At 36.2% G+C, this 21,658-nt stretch overlaps 3 protein-coding genes across 5 annotated transcripts; 2 read left to right on the top strand and 1 right to left on the bottom strand.

Moving 5' to 3' along the window:
• Nucleotides 1-2,801: 2,801 nt before the first annotated feature.
• On the top strand, nt 2,802-8,242 carry LOC116010063 (protein MLN51 homolog). Its single transcript, XM_031249326.1, has 11 exons — nt 2,802-3,605; nt 4,197-4,299; nt 4,390-4,637; nt 4,738-5,567; nt 5,909-6,023; nt 6,373-6,498; nt 6,665-6,720; nt 6,812-6,857; nt 7,028-7,248; nt 7,764-7,851; nt 7,936-8,242. Exons 1-9 carry the CDS (start codon nt 3,043-3,045, stop codon nt 7,053-7,055), a joined length of 2,115 nt encoding a protein of 704 aa, XP_031105186.1. The 5' UTR covers nt 2,802-3,042; the 3' UTR covers nt 7,056-7,248; nt 7,764-7,851; nt 7,936-8,242.
• A 1,066-nt stretch (nt 8,243-9,308) lies between these two features.
• Nucleotides 9,309-14,021, top strand: LOC116010301. Of its 3 annotated transcripts, none has more exons than XM_031249648.1 (5): nt 9,310-9,558; nt 10,004-11,036; nt 11,778-12,619; nt 13,026-13,082; nt 13,543-14,021. In XM_031249648.1, the coding sequence occupies exons 2-5, from the start codon at nt 10,064-10,066 to the stop codon at nt 13,786-13,788; spliced, it is 2,118 nt and encodes a 705-aa protein (XP_031105508.1). In that variant the 5' UTR covers nt 9,310-9,558; nt 10,004-10,063; the 3' UTR covers nt 13,789-14,021. The 3 variants fall into 3 exon arrangements, with proteins under 3 accessions (XP_031105509.1, XP_031105508.1, XP_031105507.1); XM_031249647.1 differs by having other exon boundaries at nt 9,915-11,036; XM_031249649.1 differs by lacking the exon at nt 13,026-13,082 and having other exon boundaries at nt 9,309-9,558; nt 9,915-11,036.
• Nucleotides 14,022-15,592: 1,571 nt separating this feature from the next.
• LOC116005606 (F-box/kelch-repeat protein At1g80440-like) lies at nt 15,593-16,883 on the bottom strand. Its single transcript, XM_031245853.1, has one exon. It carries the CDS (start codon nt 16,826-16,828, stop codon nt 15,755-15,757), a length of 1,074 nt encoding a protein of 357 aa, XP_031101713.1. The 5' UTR covers nt 16,829-16,883; the 3' UTR covers nt 15,593-15,754.
• Nucleotides 16,884-21,658: the final 4,775 nt, after the last annotated feature.

The raw sequence follows: 21,658 nt of genomic DNA, 5'->3' as shown, positions 1-21,658 counted from the left end.
CTTATTGGTTGGTCAAAAAGCTAAAGTTGGTCAAATAAGCTAAGATTTGGCTTATAAGCCAATAACCAAACGCCCCAGAATCATACCTGAATGTTACTTTTAAATATTTAAAACATTGTGTGATACGTTTTTTAAATATGACATCTAAATTGAATAGTATTATATATATATATATATATATATATATATATATATATATATATTACTTCGGATGAAAATATTTTGATTTTTTTAGTTTGTTTGGACATATCTTAATTCTAAAAAGATGTTATTCTTTAATTGATTTTTTAACCTTTGTATATCTGCTTGGTAATTAATATTAAAAATATACCATGGAAAAACTTATCCAATACCTTCAAGAGAGTTTTAATTTTCATAGGTACTTATTATATAATTTATAATTATATATTTGTAATTTATGATTTCGAATCTTGAGTTAAATATATGATATTTTAATATAGGATATTTGAATCTAATTTATATTCAAGTGTATTCTAATTAAAAATATAATATTTAAACTAAAACAATGAGGTCCATCTAAAATTATTTTTTAAAAAAAGTTCTGTCTGAATTTCAAATTTTAATTCCAAATAGTCCAAATAAAACTCACTCTAAGAATTGCCAAAAATGGTTCGTGTGCTATTAATCCAAACCTCTGGACTTCAAATTGAGACTATTCACTATGTGAAATTGTGAATCATTGTAATTTTTTCTAAGATTGAATGCAAAGTAATTGTTAAGGACCTCCTCAACTCTGATTCAATTATTTATAATGTGGGACATTAACTTTTAAATATTCTATTCAAGGACTTGAAATTTAGTTATTTGAGTGACTCAGTGACCTATCCATTTCCTTAGTGATGTGGTCCAGCTCGGAATGCCAACCACCATTGCAAACTGACACAATATGCCAACCACCTTGTGGTTCAGTGGCACCCGGTGTATCGATTAACACTCCTACATGGATGATGGGAGTGGGTTTGAACCTTAATGGAGGCAACTGTTGACTCTTTTTGAGAAAGTAGCTATGAACAAATATTTTGAGAAAATAATATTTTTGGCCCCTCATTTGTTTATTTTTAGAAATTTAGTCCTTATTAATTAATTTGAACAAATTTACTCCTTTAATTTTTCATAATGCAACACATTTAATCCCTATGTTATATAATTAGAAATTTTGTTAATAATTTTTTCATGGGATTATATTTGTCAATTACTCTCAACCATTAAACTTCATTCCCTCTTCTCTTAACCTATGACATCTTCATCTCGCCCCAAGTTGTGCTCATTCCAACAGAGATAACAAGCATCTGACCATATCCATCTACAACATTTATGCATGAAATTACGAACGGATTTTGGTTGTGGTTTACCTCCACATAATCACTCTCCCCTGTCATGGTAGATTCATCGACTTGCAAGGAATGCCCTTCAATAAGCAACCCATCAAAAAGCGAAAGAGATTTGTTAGACTCGTTAGAGGTGTGATTGAGTTTAAGATGGCGGTTATCCAGTTTTTCCAATCTAATGAAAAATTTCGTGTAGAAGGATGGCATGGATGAGCAGAGAGCCTCTAGTGTCAAAGTCGGACGTGTTGTCCAAGTATTTTATTTTGCTGGCAGCAACGGTTGCCGCCATGATCTACTCTCCTCTCGATTTCGCTACTGAAAAGCCTAAATACTCCTCATCTTCTTCTTAGTAGGTTATTGCGATGGTTTAAAATGTCTTTTTTTTTAGCCATATGGTAATCTGTTGTATTGCAATGAAATATGGCATGGAATAATAATGTGGTACAGAACAGTTCGTACGTTGCAGAGAATGAGAGCCAGTTTGATAGGATTGCTGCCAGGAAGCGACAAGGTTGTTGACCTGTCGCTGCAAAGAGTTTAAAGGCCAAAGTTTCCCATCGCAAACATGATCATTGTGAGCCTTCTACAAGGTCCAAAACCTTGCCACCATTAACAGAGCATTAGAAGAATCCACAGCGCATAGAGTAGTTTGAATAAAGCAACCAAATGAAAGACCTTGAAGGATATCAACCGCACCCCACAAATCACAAGCCAACGGGCATTCGCACAACACGTGTGAAACTGTTTCTACCTCTGAAGCACAATAAGAACAACCACCGCCTATCACAACACCCTTCGAACTCAAAACATCAAGTACTGGCAATATATTTCTCATACAACGCCACAAGAAATTCTTGATATTAGGAGGTACTTTCAAGCTCCATAATCTTTTCCAATTCGTAAACTCTAAACTAACACCTTGCGACATGAATTGTTTGGTCTGAAGATGATAACCGTGTTTAACCGTATAAGTTCCTTTGATATCCTCTTTCCAGCACCAAGTATCTGCGTAATTGGGAGAAACTGGAGTACGAACAATTCTAGAAACATCAGTTTCGTCGAAAAGGTCGCGGAGCAGGTCCTTATCCCATTCGTCGTTACTACCCAAGAGATTACATACTCGGGTGTCTTTCAACTCATCGATGCATGTCCTTATCCCATTGTATTGATATATTTTGAAATACTTATTTATATATAAATATTGGGCATTAGCCCATTCGCGCAAGCTCGTGCATGTAAAACTAAGTAGTATACTTATATGCCAGTATTCCATCATTTCCATGACATAATAATGGTTAGGTAAGTGCAAAATTTTTATGGGCTTTATTTCATAAGTAAGTATATTAAAAAAATACCCATTACTGTAGCATGTAGGCCCATAACCCGTTAAATAAAAATCAAATTCCGACAACAAAAAGGAGAATAAATTAGAAATTAAAAAAAGCCTCAACCTGTACAGTCCAATCCTAATCTCTTTTTTCTTCTCAACCTACAAATCTCTAGGGTTTTCCATGGTCTAACCTAACCCTAACAAATCCGGATCACACCTTAAAGATCAAGCCTTCCATTCTAATTCCAATTTCAGTAATTTCTCAACTTAGGGTTTCGATTGGAGCGAGATTGTTGAGCAAGATTGTGTTTTTGGTTTCTTCAGTTTTTCTGAGTATCGTGTGAGGAGTTAGGGGTTTTTGTTATGAGTGAGGCGATGGCTGGAGTGGGAGAAGAGGGGGTGGACTACGAGAGCGATCCGGAGGAGGCGAAGTTGTCGCTGAAGATGCGGAGGAGAGAGGCGAGCGATGATGAGGAGGAGACCGGAGGAGAAAGGGAAAAGCAGGAGAGGAGAGAGAAGCCGCCTCGGAGGATTGATTCCGATGGAGAGTTGGAGGAGCAAGGCGGGGTTGCGGAATATGACGAAGAGGAAGGAGAGGAGTCGGAGTACGACGAAGAGTATGAGGAGGAGTATGTGGATGAGGAAGAAGAGGAGTACGACGAGGGACGTGCGCCAGTTGGTGAAGAAGAAGGTGTTGGTGAGCATCCAACAGAGGCAACAGTAGCCGAGGGAAGTTCTGAAGTGATTGAGGAAGGACTGACTGCAGAGGGCACAGGATTGAATGAGGGTGTGGATGGTGATAACGATGGTAATTTGCAGAGGGAATTGGAGGAGAAGAAGGAGAATGAACCTTATGCTGTGCCCACTGCTGGAGCATTTTATATGCATGATGACAGGTTTCGTGACAATGCACGTGGCCGACAGAGGTATTTGTGCTTGTTTGGTGTTGCTGATTGTATATTAGTCTGGAATTCTGATTGTACATTTTTTTTTTGTGTGGATAGGGCTGTTTTCTGATTTCCTACATATAAGTAGTTTTCTGTTCCTTAGCTTTGTTGCTAGGTATCAATGCCTTAAAGTTCCTAACTATAATAACAGGTTCTATCCAATGGATTTAAGTGAAGGACATGTCTAATTGGATTTTCCTCTTTAGCACAGTGTACTAAGTAGATTTTTGTTAGATATAAAATACTCTGGTCTATATGCATTAACTATGTTCTTCTTGATGCATTAGCATTCATATGCAAATATAAAAGTTAACTATGTTGGTGGGTGCATTCCTAAGTAAATGTAAACTTTATTGACCTCTAATAGGTAACCATAGTTCTTCTAGACGAATAGACGAAATCTGTGAGAGATTTACTGGTTTTTATTTTCAATCCTCGAAGTATTCTCCCTTGCATCTTTCTTTGAGCATCATAATACTTCATTTGGGCTAGTGTAAATAATCCTTTATAGGTTAACATAATTTGTTTCTTATACTTATGAATTTGCTTGTTTCTTTTTATACATTCAAGGCGAACTTTTGGTGGAAGAAAGTTATGGGAATCAAGAGATGATAGAAAATGGGGGCATGACAAGTTTGAGGAGTTGACCATGGAGGAAAGGCACTATGATGGGGTGAATGCTCTATGGCTATTTGTTTGTGCACTTCTCATTTAATTAGGCGTAACCTACTGTTCTCTAATACTTCTTTCAAATACCTTACAGGGCAGGAGGACTTCCCGGGGTCGTTATCGAGGTCGTGGTAAAATGCGAGGGTCAGATCCGGGATATCCTCGTGGAAGGAGGCCCAGAGCATATGGTAATGAGAACAATCAGAACAATGAGAACAAAGCTTATGCTAATAATCAGAAGATTCAGAATAATGCACCAAGAGGAGTTAGGGGACGAGGACCTAGAAGGTATCGCCCGTCTTTTAAAGACAATGATGATGCACCTCCTCCACAGAACAGACGGTGTGTATTTAATTCTGGATATTCTTTTTTACTTTCTTTCTCTGAATGGATCAAGGGAAATTATTTATTAATTTTCTCCTTATTTTGTTGAATTTCTTAGCTTTGGCAAGTCTGTTGAGAAACCTTCACATAGTAGCTCTGGGAAGGCATCTGGACCTGTAGCAAATGTAGATTCAGACCCTTTACCAGCTTCTAAACAAGGGTTTGTGTCAAGCTTGAATTCTGCTTCGCCTCCATTTTATCCCTCAAGTGCTTCCACCAAAGAAATGAATGTGGCACATGAAAGGGACTTGCAATCGGGGTCAAATAGTCGAAATGTCCAATCTTCTCTTGTGAAGGAGAATTCTTCTGCAGCTCAACCTGGTGCAATGTTGCGAGGAAAAAATGTCATTGACTCTGTTGCCATGGACAAACTTAACATTGATGATTCAGTTTCGTCAATTGCGGGAAAGCCTTCAACAACAATGCAGTTGACTCATGGTTCCTCATTTTCTACTCAGTCACAGCCATTAAGGGCCCAAGGGAGAGGAATAACTACATTCCCTCAGATGAATTTTCAACCAACCGGGCCAAATAGCCAAGTCAACAAGGTCTCGCATCCAACTCAGCGAAATTCTGTTCAAAGCCGGGGACAACCTTCATTGCAAGCTACTGGGCAGCATTTTATACAGCGTTCTGGTACTGGATCTCAAGCTTCTTCCCCACCTAAAACTGGTCAATCTATAAATGTTGTTGAACCTGGAGAGCTTGAATTGCCTTCAGAGTCTAGTAAGCTAAAGAGTGCTGTGATTGCAAAAGGAAAAGGGAGTATGCCAGGTAGTGGAAGGGGATCAATTGTCTATGGTGGAGCTCAGGTTATGGGTACACCTGGAAGCACTGGCAGTGGGCATGGTGATCAGAATTTCTCTGCAACTCCTGCCTTTTTGCCAGGTACACATTCCTCTTTTGTCACTAATGCATATAAAGGGGGATGGAACTTATTTGTACGGAGTATTTATATACATGTGAATTGGGAAATGGAATTCTGTACAGATTTACTTTGTTATGTTGTAGTGTAATTTTGCACTTCTTTGCATTGTTCCTATCTTTTTTGATACATGTTGGTTTCTAAAACCAAAACAAATCAAATACATTCATACGTACAAGCATATTTTCCTTGTAGACAGCATGCTACTCTTTATTTATTTATTTTTTTTGGTCAGAGCTACTCTTTACTTTTAGATATTAAAAATGTTTTAGAGACACAACTAAATGCTAAATGGAATATGCAGTCATGCAATTTGGTAACCAGCACCCTGGTGGCATTGGAGTTCCTGCTGTTGGCATGGCATTTCCAGGTTATGTGGCTCAGCCGCAACTTGGATTAGGGAGTTCTGAGATGACTTGGTATGTTTTGTCATTGGAAATGCTTAGAGAGGCTGAAAACACATCATCTTTTGTTCTATGGATACTTTGAGAGTCAGCTTATTTTGAGTTCATCTTCTGCTGAATTGTGTTTCATTAGATTTGGTCCCTGACATTTACATTCATTTAAATTATAAGTTTAGTCTTACTCCTATAGCTGTCTTTGTTGGATACCAAGTGTGTTATCAGAAACTCTTTCCTTTTCCAGGAAGGACTTTCTATTCTACCCATAAATATGTCATCTTTATGTATTTTATTATTTGATTTTTTTTATATTTCTATCGAATTTTGTACCCAAAATGGTTACCAGATACTCTGTTTCCTTTACCAGGTTGCCTGTTTTAGCTGGTGCTGCTGGAGCATTGGGGGCTACGTATTGCTCACCCTATATTGCTGTTGATGGTGCCTATCATGGTCGTCCATCTGGGCAGATTTCTACCCTCACCGCTGCTTCAAGGTCAGTAGATTTATTGTATAGCTGATTTCTGTCCATTTTCATGCTGTAATTTTGTGGTCTGGTGATCACTGATTTAGAATACATGCTACATAATATGCTTTTTTTAGGGGGTGGGTGGGGTGTGCAAGCATATACAGTGAAGTCTAATGTTTAATTTTGTTCACAGCAAAGAAAATAATAGCAGCAAACCTAATAATGAAGGGAAGCCTTCACAAAAGCCTGGTAAGAGATGTTGATTACTTATAGAGTTGTGGTGATATGTTATTGCTTTCAACATTAAGCTGACCTTTTCAATCCCTACTCTCGTTTCTAGAACTTGGAAATGATGACTTTGGGCAGCGACAAAAGAATCCTCGCAGGTGAGTCTGAACCTCATTTCTTTAAGTTCTGAAAGAAACCATCACATTACGTTTTCTATATGTGCTATAAAAAATTTCAGTTACAAACTTGTAGTATTGTACCATGTTTTATTGGATCTTTTCATATTTGATTGGAGAATGATGCTGAATTGTTTACGTATTTTGTACAGATATACAGAGATGAAGTTTGACCAATGAAGTAGTAGTGGTGTATGTTGAACCTGTTTGAATAAGCCGGTTAATATATCAAGTTATCCAATTAAAATCTTCCATCTTTAGTTGGGTGTTGCATTCTGTGTGGTACTTTCAGTGCTGCAGGCCTTTTCCCGGGCCCTTCTCCATTTGTAGATGTGGAGAACCTGGGGCTCTAATGTATTCTGCCTTACCTTAGGTAATCACTTTGCTCTGATACTGGCTATAAATTTTTATGTTCTGCTTTACTTCTGGTATGCCAGAGTCATCTCTATCCATTTTTCTTTACTTGGTAGTATAGAAACCTCTCTGTTAGGTGTTAAATGCTGCTGCCTCATGGAGATCAAATATAAAATCAAATTGAATAAAAAAGCATACCAGAGACATATGGGATGAGTAGAAGAGCAAAGGTGCTATCTCCCGCTGTGTAGTGGAGAGCTTAGCTACTTGAAATCTTTTGGGATCTTATGTCAATGGATTTTTACAAAATAACACTGCCTATACTTTGCTTTTTTTTACTTTGAAATACGTAGTTGATTGGAGGAATGAATTTGAAGTGTTGGAACTGTGTGTTACTGCATTGTGCTTTTAACACGTTAAACATGATGAGTTTGTTTTTAAATGAAATTATATCATCCATTTTGGTTTGCCTTGTTAAATTATCCGTGGCCTAGCCATCTTCTCATTGCACTCACTCTTTGCTGTGTGTGCCAGGTTTACATGACAAAACGCCTGCTCATGCTGCTTCACTTCAGGAGCTACACTGCAGCTTGACGGGTGGCAGTTCTTTACTCAATATGTGGTATATATAATTCGGATATCCGAAGACCTTGCACTTTAAGCATCAATCAACATCTCTTAAACACCCTAAATCTTTCAATTTCAGGTTCTTGTGGCTTGCTTTTGTTTCAATGAGGCTTGTGAGAATTGTTAATGGACTTCTCTAGAAGATGATAAATAATGGCAAAGAACAAGAGGCATTATGTAGCAGAAGTATGTTATGCTAAGTTCATATATTTCCAGTATGTGGTTTTGTTTACAAATCTGGTTTGCGTCGAAATTCTGGGGATAATGTTACCCTTTTGAGGATGCTGCCTTGTGTATTTATTTTACATTTACTTGGATGGAAACACTGCTTTTGGTGAGATTTGTATTTTGCATTAGTAATAATAATGATAATAATTTTACTATCCCCAACCCTGTTATTAGTTGTCATTTGTTGCTAAGGTTGGTGAAATGGTAGTATACACATGCCAAGGATTGCTTACAAAGCATGCACATGATGTCCCGTGATCATGTGATGTATCTTCCCATAGCTAGCTAAAATAACCAAGTTGGGTAGGTAACAACCATAACGTAATGGCCATATTGCCTTTGGTTAAGAGTATTTAATGGAATTGTATATTCGCTTGCGAGAGTGATTTGAATGATTAGAGCAGTGAATTACGTAGTATTATTTTAATAAATTCTATATTCGCGAATAGTTATTTGATAGTTTAAAATTTGCAACATGTAACATGGCATACTTTCTAACTTAACGGGGTAGCTCAAGTGGCAAGTGAGCTCTCTTTGTGGGGAGGAATTTCGGGATAACCTGGATTCAATTCCCACAAGTGGCAATTCCCCTTGGGCCCCCTCTCGGAGCAAACGTGGGTGGACCCCGAATCGTTAAACGGACGGAGAAAAAGATCCTGTAAATTTACCCAAAAAAACATGGCATACTTTCTTTTTACACTTTGTCCAACTTATTTGATTAGTAAGTACAGTAATTTTTTTTAGGTGGCAGGAAAATTCGTAAATTGCAACAATTATCTTAAGTGTGTATTAGATAAATTACTAAAATTGAGGATTTGCATCAGGTAAATTTAATGTAATATTTTGCAAACCAAATAATAGAGATAAAATTATATTAAGACAATATGCAATAGAGAAGATATTGACAAAAATTATACCATAATATTATGACATTGAGAATTATGCTCTATTCACTTGGCCATTATTTAACGTTTGGTGGGATCGAACAAAAAAAAATTATTATCACATCAAGATGATGTGAACAGTATTGAAAAAATAACATTATTTGTTTTTTTTAAAAAATAAAATTTGATTAAAAAAATTACCATAAATAAAATTTTCTAAATGAAAGTAACAAACACCTGTTTTTTATTAGAAATTTATGTTCACTTTTTTAGAAAGGGAAAGAAAGCAGGTAGAATTGTAGAAATATAAATACATTTTCCCTCATTACACACATTCACCTGCTTCGCACGTGCGATCGTTCAACTCTTCTTCTTCGATTTTCTTCTGACTTCGAACACGCCTCTCTCTCTCTCTCTCTCTCTTAATAGTGTATTGCAGCCTGGCAGTTCTCATATTACTGCCATTGATCTTCAAGTTGAGTTCTTCTCAGAGATCGAGTCGGTTACAGACAGTTTTCGTTTGGCTTCAGCTACATAGCAGCTGCTCTCCGCCCAGCTTGATCTTAGCTCAATCATTTGATCCTTCTTGGGTAAGTTTTAGGTTTTTGAATCCTTTCTTTCACTTTTACGATTATGAAACTTGAAAAGCATTTGTTTAGTTGTCCGTAGATTTATGCCTACGATTTGAGTGTTGCGTTCCTTAGAAATTCTTCTTGATGTGTTTAATATTTATGCTTTTTATTTCTTGATATTCTGAGTCAAAGAGAGTAAACAAACTAGTTTCCAAATAATGTGGGGACAGGACCAAAAAGCCGACTGAAATACATTACGTTTCTTTATCGTCATTTGGGCTTACTTCTTACTTTATCAGTTTTGATCTCTCCTTTTTTTTTAATAGTGATTTATGACAGTTGGATGGCGCATGATCGCACTTATTTGTTTTCAGGGATTGATGTTAGATAAAGTATTTGATGCACTGTTGTTATAGCATTTTGGTGTATACGCTGTTAATTGAACCTTTAGAAAAATTATCAGGTGCATAGTTTGTGAGAAGTTTGAGCCATGAACATTTGGAAATTGTAGTAGATCACATTGATGGAGGATGGGAATGCATTAAGACTGTCGTCCTTGAGGACAGGCACTGGTGCTGGTGCACTGAAATCCACATTGTCTGGGAGATCAACTCCAAGGGGATCCCCTTCCTTTAAGCGGTTGAACTCTGGGCGTACTCCACGCAGAGAAGCTAGGAGTAGTGGTATTAATTCCCAGTGTTTCAGAAGCAACAGAATTGTCCTTTGGTTGCTTTTAATTACCCTTTGGGCCTATGGTGGATTTTATGTCCAGTCAAGGTGGGCTCATGGGGATAACAAGGAGAATATATTTGGTGGTTATGATCGTAACTCAAGTGCTGTAGATTCCCAGCCAGAGCCAAAGAATCGACTCGATTTGATTGCAAATGTAGATTCTTTGTCTGTTAAAGTGGAGGTTAAGAATAACCATTCCGATTCAAAGGATCTAGATCTAGATTTATCTGCAAAAGGAAATAGTAATACATCTGATAGAAATGCAGCTTCAAAGAAGGGAAGTAAACCAAAGCGTGCTTCACGTAAGAAGAAACGTGGCAAACAGAAGGTGGCAGTTGAAGTCAGGGATAGTGGTAATTTGCAGGAAGAGGAGATACCAAAACAAAACACCACCTATGGCATGCTTGTTGGTCCATTTGGTTCATTAGAGGATGGCATATTGGGGTGGAGCCCTGAAAAGAGGTCTGGTACCTGTGACAGGAAGGGTCAGTTTGCACGCCTTGTTTGGTCTAGAAAGTTTGTGTTGATATTCCATGAGCTTTCTATGACTGGAGCTCCCCTTGCCATGTTAGAGTTGGCAACAGAACTTTTGAGCTGTGGTGCCACAGTTTATGTTGTGCCTCTTAGCAAAAGAGGGGGTTTGATGCCTGTTCTAACTAGAAGAAAGATCAAAGTGCTTGACGATAAGACAGACATCAGCTTCAAGACAGCGATGAAGGCAGACCTTATAATCGCAGGCTCTGCTGTTTGTGCATCATGGATTGGTAAGTGATTTTGTTTATATTTTTTACGTAATGTCAAAACTTAGCAACTACAATTGATAATGCCAAAATTTTTGTTAGGAAAAATTGCAATATTTGTTAGAGCATATGTGACAATTACATGCTTCTGGGTTCTGGTATTGGCAAATAAACCATATCCCTCACCCTACCTGAGACCCCTCTAAACCCCAAAAAAGAAATACTTTACCATCTGCAGTAGCAGTGATGCAATTGTCTCCATATATTAGAAGTATTATGCCATACTCATCCGAACTTATATGTTTGCTGAAAATATAAGTTAAATACTTGCTAGTTGTTAGTGCATCCTATCAATTGAATTTGTTGTGAACTTTAATAGAGGTGTAGAACTGTAACTAGAAACTTTTTCTCTGTTTGAGCTTGTCTTAAGTTACTTACAACCAAGAGATGTTTGAAGGGTCTTTTTACATATTATTTATAAATGCTTTATAAATTATATAAATGGGACACATCTATGTGAATTACCTACTCCACATAATGAACCTGTATTCTTCAATCATGTGATATGCTCATATGGCTGTTGTACAATGATGAATTTTGATTATCTTAGTGTACTTCTCTTACTCTACTCAAAACTGTCTTTTAGCCATTTTCACATTTGAGTCCTGGATATAATGATATTCAATATGTATGCTATATTTATATGTGATTGTTTTTTCTATGTGTTATTCTGTTGAAAATGGCTGATGATATCATGGTTTCCAGAACGATATGCATCACGGACTGTGCTTGGTGCAAGTCAAATTGCTTGGTGGATCATGGAAAACAGAAGGGAGTACTTTGATCGGTCAAAAATAGCCTTCAATCGGGTGAAGAAACTTATTTTTCTATCTGAATTACAATCTAAACAGTGGCTAGCCTGGTGTGAGGAAGAACACATCAAATTGAAATCTCAGCCAGCACTTATTCCACTTTCTGTTAGTGATGAACTTGCTTTCCCAGCAGGCATCGCATGCTCTCTGAATACTCCCCTCTTCAGCACCGAGAAGATGCTAGAAAAGCGAAACTTATTGAGAAATTTTGTCAGAAATGAAATGGGATTATCCGATAATGATATGCTTGTTATGTCCTTGAGTAGTGTAAATCCTGGAAAAGGTCAACTTTTACTTCTTGAGTCAGCACGGTTGATAATTGAACAAGGACTTCCTTTAAGTACTTCTGCATTAAAAGATCAAGATTATCTTAAAAGAGCATTGCTTCATAATTGGAAACAATTTGGTGAAAATTTAAATAAATCTTCTCTAAAAAGGGCAAAATTTAGCCCTGGTGACCTATTCACAAGCAAGCATGATGCTCAAAGAAAGAGTGTTGATACAAGTGCCAATAGTAGGAGGCTTTTGTCCAAGACTGAAGGAAAGCAAAGACAGAAACTTAAGATTCTTATCGGGTCAGTAGGATCTAAGAGCAATAAGGTGCCCTATGTCAAAACACTTCTCAGGTTTGTTTCTCAACATGCAAACTTGTCAAACTCAGTGCTATGGACTCCAGCAACTACTCGTGTTGCCTCTCTGTATGCTGCAGCAGATGTATATGTAATGAATTCGCAGGTAATGCTTCTTTATAACTTCATATTTTTGCACTTAGAAATCCCAGGGTGGTTAATTAAACTACTATGCATTATTTGGTACACTTCAAAATCAAGAGATGGCTCCATGCTTTCTTAATTTCTGATGTATATTATATAGATAGTTGTGCTAGATCATGTGAATGAAGTTGCAAGAGTTTTGTGTGTAAACATTTATTTGAATGACTTATCCAGAGCTAGGATGCAAGTGAGTTAAGATTTTGTTTTATGCTTGTAAGCACAACTGTATATGCATATCTTGCTTTTAAATCATTTTCTCTATTGAAATTCATTATCATGCTTGTCTATGTTAGCCAATGTTTGTGTATCATATCATTGAGATTTTACTGGCTGGTACTTAAAGCAATATAATGGCAATTGTCTGGCAGGGACTAGGCGAAACTTTTGGGAGAGTAACAATTGAAGCTATGGCATTTGGTCTTCCAGTAAGATACAGAATGTTTCTATATTGTCTCAACTAGCTTATATTATAATCTTCAAGAGAAACATGCTTGCAGCTTGCCTACCAATGATATATTATTGATATTGATCTATTGTGTTTATAATGTTGATGACCTTGTTAACTAACTGAGTTTCTATTATAGTTACGCCTATCAGTTGAAAACTTGAACTATATAGGAACTAGAAGTGATAATAGATGGTTGCTTAAATATTTACTATATTTGAATTTTTCCTTGGTGATTTTGTGTGTGTGCTAAAAGAATAGGAAAGCAAGTACATAGATATAGCATGTGAGTCTCACTCTCTAGAAGAGCATTAGGCGTGTTTGAGGGGCAGTCAGAATTTGGAAGTTGGAAAGTGAATTGAAGTGGCCCAATGTAGACGCAAGATTATACTGTTGCCCGCAGGAATTTGATGTTTGTTGTATGTATATTTGGGATGCAGGTGTTGGGAACGGATGCAGGAGGCACAAAAGAGATTGTCGAACACAATGTAAGTGGTCTTCTTCACCCCTTGGGACGGCCTGGAGCTCAGGTGCTCGCCCAAGATCTTCAGTACTTGCTGGAGAACCCATCGGTGAGACAGCGGTTAGGAAGCAATGGGAAAAAGAAGGTAGAGAGTATGTACTTAAAGAAGCACATGTACAAGAGATTTGGAGAAGTGCTGTATGACTGCATGAGGATTAAATAATAGCTTTTAGAATGATTTTTTTTTTTTTCCAAACATTAGAATGAGGAGTTGTGCAAATCATTGGGGCACATGCCATCGTGTGTTTGGACAGAATTTGATGCTGAGGCTTGGTGTAATAACCATGCATTTCCCTCTCTTAACATCCTAAGTCCATCAGGTTTCTTCTTATTATGTTCAGGAATATGTACTCATTCATAGTAAAGTTAGTTCTCCGGCCTACAAGATTTTTTTTATATTCTTGATTTGAGCCTATCACCTATGGATAATCTAGGTTGATATATCTCTTTGCAATCTTTTGTCGATTAGGATTATTAGATCTCAAGTAGTGGGCTAGTAGTTATAGGTTTCTCTAGGTAATTGGGTGTGGGGTGGGGGGAACTAGTTAAAAGAGTACTTGTACAGTTTGAAGACCTGCATTTTTAATGACTAACGTAATTTTAAGTGTGTTTGTTACACAAGTATACAAAAATTTAAAGCTCATTAACAACTTTTACATGACTATTAATTTATTCTCCAAAGAAGGCAGGACATGTTCCATCATCATGCACCCACTACCAACTTTTTTTTTTTTTTTTTGAGTACTACTGACTCTGTTATAATGTAGTATCTATTTATAGCTACTTTCTCAACTTACTGAAGCACAAAGAGAGGCTCGAACCCACTCCTTTCCATACGAGAGTGTGCCACTAGATTATAAATTATTTAGAACTCCATATTAATATGCAATATCAATGCAATTCTTTTTTATTTTAAAAAATAGACACTATTGTAATATTATAATATTTACAATTTAATATTATTTTTTCTACATTTATAAAATTTTAACTCATTAATATAATATGGTGGTAATAATAATATTTAAAGTTTTTATACAAGTCCAAAAGTCAAAATATCCCACCAAAACCTATCACATATTGCTGGAAGGCAAGCTATCATTTATTTGAAAGCTTACAAACATCTCAATTCCCAAATGAGTTTGCATCAATATCATAACTTGACCACTCACTCGCTCTTTAAAAAATCCTTGTATTTGGGTGAGTACATAGTTGAAGTTGAATATCGATCGAGTTAATTCTTAAACCATTTTTTTGTGTATAATTAAGTTCTCGATGGTGATGGTTTTACTCAATTGAGTTCTCGACTGTTAGAATTAAAGATTAAATCGAAAAAAATCACTATAGTCGAGAAGTAAATTGAATAAAACTACTATAGTCAAAGGCTAATTTAATAAAATTACTATAGTCAAAGATTAAATTGGATATTAATAGATTTATGAAATTGCTAAATCATCTTAATAGATGACTCAATTGAAAAAAATTATCAAAATTAAATACCTAATTAAATACAAAAATTATTTAGAACTAAATAAAAAATCACTATAATCGATAATTAAATTAAGTATTAACTCAATATCCATCCAAGCTACACCCTAATTGCTATTTTAATTTTTATGAAGGCTTAGTCACAGACTCACACAGTCACACCCAAATAAAACTGTAACCCAACAAAAAGTTGGATCATTGTCAGAAACGAATTCCTTGGCAGCAAAGTAAAGGCAAGTGGTACACACTGCCACTTCCCGGAATGCGACAGTTAACCTGTCTTATTACTTTAAACAAGTAATATCCAATTTTCTTACACTCGATATATATGCTCAGACCACTTGATACCTATATTACAAATTGATAACCCTTTCACCTCACCAAAATTAACCTGATATAAGCATTGAAGGTCAAAAATTCACTCAAAATATCTTTTTTTTTTGGGTTAAATAATTAGAAAAAATAAAAATAAAAATTTGCACTCACTACGAATTTAAAATATCATATTAATACTTCAACCGATTCAAATTAAAACGGACAAAACAATGCTCTATATAGTAAGTAGTGCATATGTATCATGAACCAAAATTGACAATTCAATACTATACAATATTTACAACCTTTTTCATTTTCAGCGTTGAACTCTATATTTCCAAGCAGCATCCGGATTGGACATGGCCGGAGAAATTCTCCGGCATGTTGACGTTGGTCCACGCGTAAGTACTTAAATCCAGAATAAACGTCTTGTGGGGCTCACTGAATTTTGATGAGCCAATCACCAGCATCTTACCTTGCCAGGCTGTCACATATGCCACGTTGGAAACATCCGAGGGAAGCTGAATCACAACTTGCCATGATGAATTTGTTTGTTTAACCACGTTATTGTCTCGACACATGTACAAGTAACCGTCGTCATCGTCATAGTCCACGCAAGTTCGTGGACAGGTGGCAGTGCCCAAGAAGTCCTCTTGCACAACGTCCCATTGCCACGTGGAAACATCGAATGCCTCGGCACTTGCTCCGAATCTACCTTGCATTGCAGTGTCGTACCCTCCGATGACGTGGAACTTGCCACGGTGGAAGCTGCCCTTACACTCATCACGCTCCATTGCCATCTCAGGCAGAGGGACCCACCGGTCTCCGGCCACGTCATACGCCATCGCTGACCTCAGCGCATTCTTCTCCTCGTCATGTCCACCGGCGACGAACACCGTGGAGTTGTGATCGGACGCGCAGGCGAAGAACGATCTCCGGCAACCGGGCATGTCCGCGCCGCGCCGCCACGTCGCGTAGACAAAGTTATAAACGTAAACGGCTTTCGACACCTCCCAAGTAACCGGGTTCCACCCGCCCATAACCACCAGGTTCGACCCGACCCCGACAACCCGACAGAACATAGGCAACCCATTTGAGAACCCAGGAATCGGCGGAAGCTCCGCCCAGTCGCCGGTTTCCGGCTCAAAAACCGTCAGCCGATAAACCGGAGTTGCAGCATACTTCATAGACGCCGGTTCCCGGGTCTTTTCGACCCGAGCTTGCGCCATGGCAATAACCCGGCGAGCAAATCCCGCAGCTTTTCTTTGTCTCCAAAACTCCGGAAGCTGAATCTCAAGCTTCCAACCTCGGCAAACAGAGTTAACGGCAGAGAGATTCCGGTAAGGAACCCGAATAAGACACTCGAGGCCCATATCATTAGGAAGACCCGGAAGAAGATCCATATTTTTAATTCAATTTATTTGATGAAGAAATTAAAGAAGATGATGGAGAAGTAGTATAGTATAGAATTGGGTATTGGGAAGAAAGTGGAATTTGATGAATTCTTGAAGGACAAATGGGAGGTGTACGTTAAATAAAGGGAAGGCTAGCGTTAAAGATAAAAAAGGGTTGTTTCTAGAAGGAAAGCGAAGAAAAGAACAAGTGATAAAAACAAGATATGGTTTGTGGTGGGGTCGTTTGTTGAAATGGAACAGACCATAGTATTTTGTTTTTGCCGGTTAGGGAATGAGGGTACCCACCTCTTTACTATACCAGCGCCGCGCTAAAGCTTTTATAATAATATAGCTATGGCTAAGATAAGAGTGGATAGAAAACCAGTGTTCTAAAGCAGGAAAGGGACAACAGAGTACAACTCACTCTAACTTCACCAATTATTAGCTTGCATTGCTTGATTTGTAAAAACGATTTGTTGAATTTCTTAATTTGAGTTGGATAATCTAAACTGGTTCACCTCCTTTGTGATCCTTTACCGATTCATTCACAAATACAGCAGATAACAACCTCATTCAAGTGATCTGCAAAACTACAAAGTTTTAAGTTCGATTATTAGTAAAGTAGTCTATTGGTCTCGTGGTTTGACTCGGTCCAACAAACTGGTTTACCTCTTTGCCGTGCTTTACCAACTAAGGTCATAAGGTGACGTGACGTTTACACAATGCACACACTTGAGCAATAGTTGTGAATTTCCTTATTCATCCCTAACCCCGTCCCCCCAAAAAAATGTGGCAATAGAGGACAACTCAATCAAGTGACCATAATGTTTTAAATTCAATTCTTAATGTGATGGACTTATTGACCTTATTAGTTTAAGTTAATTAACTATGAATAACATATGTTGATTTATCTCTTTGTAATTCTTTAATGACTACTATCAAAAACTGAATTTACTTAATTTATTTCTTCAGATATTGTTGTCCAAAAAAGAAAGGGACAACAGAAAGAGGTTGTCTGTGGGAAGATAATGAGTAAGGCATGGGCGTGACATAGATTATACTACAGCCGTACAACGTGGGCTTTCATCCATGGTTTCTGTATTTAGCAGATTCATCACTTCCTCTGTTTTTTTAAATTTTCCATTCATCCTGCAAAAACTGGGGGATCCTCTGTTTTTGCAATTAAAAGCTATACACAATTGAATTAATTAATTAACTCACATAATAATACGGAGTAGTATTTTTTTTTTTCCACTGAGGCTCGAACCCACTCCCATCATCCATGTGAGAGTGTTTTCCAGAACACCGGGTGCCACTAGATCACAAAGTCTTTGGCAATATAGAGTAGTATTTAGTATATTATTTGATTTAAATCAAATATTATTCAATCTCAAATGGTTTAGAAAGAAAGTGAAAACAAGAAGTGATAAAAATTAAACAAGGTTTGTAGGATCGTGTGTTGAGATGAAAGTATGGAACACACCCTAGAATTGGGGTTGATGTAGGGGTGGGCATTGGCTCTCTTCGAGTGTATTCGAAATTAATTTCAAAAATCTAAAATTTTCGAGTGATGTTTTGGACATCCAATATTTGAACCAAATTTAATTAAGATATATTCGGTTAGAGTGAAATTATTTTGAGTTTTTTTTTTTTTTTTTTTTTTTTTTTTATCCTCTGTTTTTGCAAATTAAAAGCTATACAAATTGAATTAATTAATTAACTCACCATAATAATACGGAGTAGTATTTTTTTTTTTCCACTGAGGCTCGAACCCCACTCCCATCCCATCCATGTGAGAGTGTTTTCCAGAACACCGGGTGCCACTAGATCACAAAGTCTTTGCAATATAGAGTAGTATTTAGTATCATTATTTGATTTAAATCAAATATTATTCAATCTCAAATGGTTTAGAAAGAAAGTGAAAACAAGAAAGTGATAAAAATTAAACAAGGTTTGTAGGATCGTGTGTTGAGATGAAAGTAATGGAACACACCCCTAGAATTGGGGTTGATGTAGGGGGTGGGCATTGGCTCTCTTCGAGTGTATTCGAAATTAATTTCAAAAATCTAAAATTTTCGAGTGATGTTTTGGACATCCAATATTTGAACCAAATTTAATTAAGATATATTCGGTTAGAGTGAAATTATTTTGAGTTTTTTTTTTTTTTTTTTTTTTTTGTTGAAAACCAAAGAACGAATATATTAATCACTCAGGAATAAATGTTGAATACAATCAGGAATCGAAGAAAACCATAAACGGGGACCAGACTCAGAGTGAAATTATTTTGAGTTAGTTTGGTTGTTTGGGTATACTAAAAAAATTTATTCTTTAATGATTTTATAATTGGTGTATTTATATTTTTTTATACTACCAAACTAAAAATAAAATAATACAAACAATTAACTAAAAAGAGTTAAAAATTAATATAATATTAATTATGAAATACATTTAATACTCAATATATAATTATATTAATATGTTTATAATAACATTTCGGGTTAATTAGGGTTTCGAGACGAGTATAAATAAAAATTTAGTCCCTTGTATTCGAATCAAATTTATATTTAGATATACAATAATAATAATAATAAAATATCATAACTAAATCAAATTAATATTTCTTAAGCTGAACACCGATACAACAGTCAACCAAAACTCTAATCATATGGGCTTCGGATGGGTGTTAAGGAACGATTCGGGACATTTTCTAGCAGCAGCATCTATCCCTTGGAAAGGTCTGGTCACTCCAAAGGAAGCCGAAGCAATTGCGATAAGGGAAGCACTAAGCTGGTTGAAGCGACAGGATATCAACCATGTGATTGTGGAATCGGATGCTCTCTAGGTGGTTCAAAGTTTAAAGCTGGATGGATAGGACTCTTCTTTTGACCTTATTTTGCTTGATATTAAAGATATGCTACTCTATCTTAGTAATGTAGCTATCGTTCATATTAGTCGTACTGCGAATGGTGTTGTCCATAGCCTTGCCAGGGAAGTCTATTCTATGTCTGTACGGGAGGAGTGGTCATGCTACCCTCCTTCTTTCATTGTCAACAACTTGTATTACGATTTGAATTAATGAAGTTTCGTCTTTATCTAAAAAAAAAAAAAATCATACTCCGTAACTAATAACTATTTGATTTTAACTTTAGGTGTTAGTTTAGATAATTTGAATTATGCCCACATAAGTTAATGTGTTTCTACAATTTTGATTTTGCTCATTTAGAAATCCACCTCTTTATGGTGTGTGTATGTATGTATGTATGTGCGTGCGTGCGTGCGTGTGTATGTGTGTGTGTGTGTGCGTGTGTATATATATATATATATATATATATATATATATATATATATATATATATATATATATATAAGGGTTAAGGTGCGGGGAAGGGTTCCCGTGCGGTTGTGCGGTGATTTATTATTTTTTTTTAAAAAAATTAAACTGATGCACCTTAAACTTCTAATCTACGCACCTTAAGTTGGATTAACATAAATATAACTTTGTAGAGAAAATCTTATAAAGAATATTGTTTGTGTTTTGGAACTAAAAAAATAAAAATAAAAAACAAAAAACAAAAAACAAAAACAAAAACCCAAAAAAAAAAAAAACAACAAACAAAAGGAAACAACGCAACTTAAGAAGGAAAAATTGCGCACTGGAACTTGGCTTATATATATATATATATATATTATATATAGTACATAATTGGTTCAAATGTACAGTGCTTCTTGTATTACCTGTGCAAATTCACTATTATGTATGTAAAAATGTATAACACAATGTTCGAAAATGCACCCACAAAATGCACTACAATTAATAATGCATTTTCGAATACTTTGTGGTGTATTTATACTTATCTAATAGTGAATGATCACACAGAATAATTGGATTGGAAAATAATACTACTCCTATCCCCCCTAATTAATATAAGACCTGATCCTAAAAAAACTAAAAGAAAATATGTATTGGTCCAGGTAAATCCATTTTTTTATCATTCTAAAAAAATATATAAATAGAAGATTTCATGATTTTATTGACCTGACCAGGAAAAGAAGTTATTGATATGTCATTCTTTATTCATCCAAAGAGACCTCACGATGAGCACTATCTGCACGTACGGATGTATATAGCTAACAGTAACAACAGAGAAAAAGGGTTGATAAGAGCCGGTCTTCTAGAAGCTAAGGAATGATAAATATGAAGGGAAAGGGTGGATAAGAGCCGCTCTTCTAGAAGGAAAGAGACAACAGAGCAAAAAGGTTGTGCGTCTCTGTGGGTGTGACATACATTAATACATATAAGCTAAGTACTAACTATACAATATGGGCTTTGCTCGATGGTTTCTGATTTCTTTCTGCATTTAGCAGATTCATCACTTCATCTGTTTTTGCAATTTTCATTCATCCAACCAACTCGGGAATCCTTTGTTTTTGTAATTAAAAGGCATCAATTAATATAGCTAAGTATAACTAAATTATAACTAAAAGACATTAAAAAATAGATCTATGAATTGGATTGATTATTGTGGATACATTAAAAACACGCGTGTGCATATTAGGCATTATGATGTGTGCATATTAAGCATGTCTCTATGTTGCACACAACCCATATTGCATATGTATTTTTTTCCCCCAATTAATTTCATCCATATATCATTTTTTTTTAATAGATGAGAAATATGAGATTGGTTCTTTATATATGGACTCATGGCATGGGGAAAGTTGGTTTTAATAGGAATCTCACCATATATACGGTGGTTGATTGGTCGGTCTAATGAAAATCAGAGTAGTCTGAGCAGCTGAGTACAAGGAAATGTAGTAGTATGATCAAGTAAGAGTAAC

This window comes from Ipomoea triloba, chromosome 2, assembly GCF_003576645.1.
Source record: "Ipomoea triloba cultivar NCNSP0323 chromosome 2, ASM357664v1".
In the NCBI taxonomy this organism is placed as follows: Eukaryota; Viridiplantae; Streptophyta; class Magnoliopsida; order Solanales; family Convolvulaceae; genus Ipomoea; species Ipomoea triloba.
This window is presented reverse-complemented; position numbering and strand designations above follow the sequence as displayed.